This window comes from Centruroides sculpturatus, unplaced genomic scaffold (assembly GCF_000671375.1).
Source record: "Centruroides sculpturatus isolate CEXI.00-Female unplaced genomic scaffold, Cexi_2.0 scaffold114, whole genome shotgun sequence".
NCBI lineage: Eukaryota > Metazoa > Arthropoda > Arachnida > Scorpiones > Buthidae > Centruroides > Centruroides sculpturatus.
Window position 1 is genome coordinate 642,279 of NW_019384417.1, and position 2,770 is coordinate 645,048.

Genomic DNA, 2,770 nt, shown 5'->3' on the forward strand with positions numbered 1-2,770 from the left:
GAAAGAAAGCAAAAAAGCAGCGAATAAAAATTAAAACAAATATATATAAAACAACACTAATTTTTTAAATCTTTTCTAAGTTATTTTTAAGTTATTGTTACATTGTTATGTAAGTTAAGTTTTAGTATCATTTCCCTTCTCCCTCTCTTCCGCTACCAGTTTACACCTCCACCGTCCTCAAAGGTAAAGCACAAATAAAACTAATTTTTTAAAATCAATTATTATTCTATTATGGTTATTTATACATTTACAACTAGAAAATGCATTTTTCAGTGTTTTCCTTACTATAGTTATTTTTTTTCAATGTACTACTTAGTTTTAATTTGAGTATTTTTTTCGTGTTGGAACGAATTATTTGGTTTTACATGTAATCGTATGGGAAAAAATGATTCACCTTACGACATTTTCATGATACGATCTCAGTTTCGGAACGGATAAATTTCGTATCCTGAGGTACCACTGTAAGTAGAGAATTAGAATATGCAATATATGCCAAAAAATTTGGTTCCAGAGCTAATCTACAGTATTTTGTTTTTCCGTGTCTTGCAGGCTTTCTGCTGCTGACAGGATATAGTCTTACCACTTTTCTGCTCTCTGTTGCTTGTACAAATGACCCGAAAATGTTTATTATTTCTTTTTATGAGATTGAGTGACGGTTTACATATGTTTATAGTCCACCCGTGGCCGAATGGATAAAGCCACTAAACACAGAGATTAGTCGCGGGTTCGCACCTCGTCAATGGGCTGGCCATGTGGAGTGTTGCAAGTTTTCTTCGTTTGTAATATCTAAATATGGACCACTTTCCCATAAAAGACCTCTCGGCAGATCGCCCATGTATCGCGTTACCGTAAACGAATAAACCTAAACATAAAAACCTACACGTTTATTCAAACTGCGTTTTTCACAGACGTCTGCATATATTAGAAAGACTTTACGTACAGATAATTGGATCAAGTTACTTCTTAATAAAACAATCCAACGTCATAATTTCGGATTTTTAATTAAAAATATTCAAAAACAAATTTCTAAGTCCGTAGCCTAATACAAAATCCTCGGACTTCTTTAGCTTTTCCAAATTCTTCCGAAGCCTTTTATGTAAATGAAAACTTGTTTGATTTAAAGGCTCAGGCTATTCTATTAGCTGAGCTTCATCTTTAGTTTGCGAGTCCACAATTCGTAAAGGTTTATATCATCAATTTCTGTTGTTAAAAATACACAAGCACAAACATAAAATCTCAAAATAACGATGAAACGCCAATGAAAAATTATTTTCTGATAGATGGGACCGACCGATGTGAATATACTGCACACGAATTTCCTGCGTATATACTTCCCCATATTTGAGTTGCATTAGGACGATTTACATTATTCCGTCTGCGTCTCATGGATTCTGGCTTTCAGAGAACATTTGTTAGATTAAATATTTTTAAGTAAAACATTTAAACTTTCACTTCTGGAAGGTTTCAGCTTTGCTCAGGTTCCGGCTTTCACAGGTTTTACTGTACACGTTTATATCCTAATTGAAGTAAATGATTACATGATACAATCTACAATCCCTGCCCTGTTGAAAGCTTAATATGGGGTCCAGTGGATACAGTAGGGCTCTTTTATCCTTTTTTTAGGAACAAATGAAATACATAGTATGTTTATTTACTAATAAATAGCATTCTTAAAGATTTTATTTTTTCTTAGTAAAAATAACATTAATTCGTAGATGTAGGAACCAACCACTATGGGCCCCTAAATTTCTCCTTGTTCTTTACAACTATATCATTTGTAGATTAAGCAGATGGGGCAAGAGCCCAAAAAAACTTAACCTAAAAAGTCCATTTCACACATTTTGATTTAGTTATATAACATAAATAATGTAAGCTAAAATTTATATCTTCAATGCTAAGATTTCTAATTTGCTATGAAATGATATACTGAAAACATTTTAAAAATAAATGTTACTAATATAAGTATGAACACAATTTAAAACAATAAATAAATTTTAAAATTATATTGAGACTTTATTTACATAGCGATTAATAGAGATAATGTTTTAATTCTAACTTTATCATTGATTGTATATTTTAAGGACATATTTACAATCAATAGGATCATTATATAAAATGTAGAAAACTGCAGAATAATTTATGCAAAAAAATATATGCCCAAATACAAAATAAAAAAAAATATTAAAAAGCAATAAACATTTCTGTGATATTTTTTAATTTGAACAAAAATTTAAAGAATCATATATTTTCTTCTGAAATTTTCACATATAAAATCAGCTATAACAGTCTTTTATAAAAAAAATTTTCAATAATTTTGTTGATATATTTTAAATATCTTTTCAGTACTGAATTATTTATGATTTGATTTTCAGTGACAGACAACAGGTATTTTATATTGATATAAAAACAGAAAAGAAAAAAAACAATCATATTTTTGAACAGAAAATTTTTATTTTCCTAGATTACTATGAATTACCAGTTTCTTTAAGTGTTTCTTGAATCTTTGATATTAAGCGACATGCATAAAATTTTCTATAATCACTTGGCAAATCTTTAATGGATCTTAATGCTTTTTCTAAATGATCGAATGCATTGTTGGCTAATATTAAATCCTTATTTCCATATATGTCTTTCTTGTCATAATAAGTATCTTCTAAATTTTTCCAAAAAACATTAACAGCAATACTAAAGCTCAATGCTGTTACATTATGAAACCATAATGCTGAAAATATAAAATGTTATTTTTTATTATTCATTTTATATATATATA

General features: G+C 28.8%; 1 protein-coding gene across 1 annotated transcript in view; it reads right to left on the bottom strand.

The window, feature by feature from the left end:
• Positions 1–2,357: 2,357 nt before the first annotated feature.
• LOC111619219 (tRNA wybutosine-synthesizing protein 5-like) overlaps positions 2,358–2,770 on the bottom strand; it is a 32,315-nt gene continuing 31,902 nt past the window's right edge. Inside the window, exon 7 of the mRNA XM_023360905.1 lies at positions 2,358–2,722. Coding sequence (XP_023216673.1) covers positions 2,466–2,722 — 257 coding nt within the window. The 3' untranslated portion in view covers positions 2,358–2,465. The remainder of the gene's footprint in view (positions 2,723–2,770) is intronic.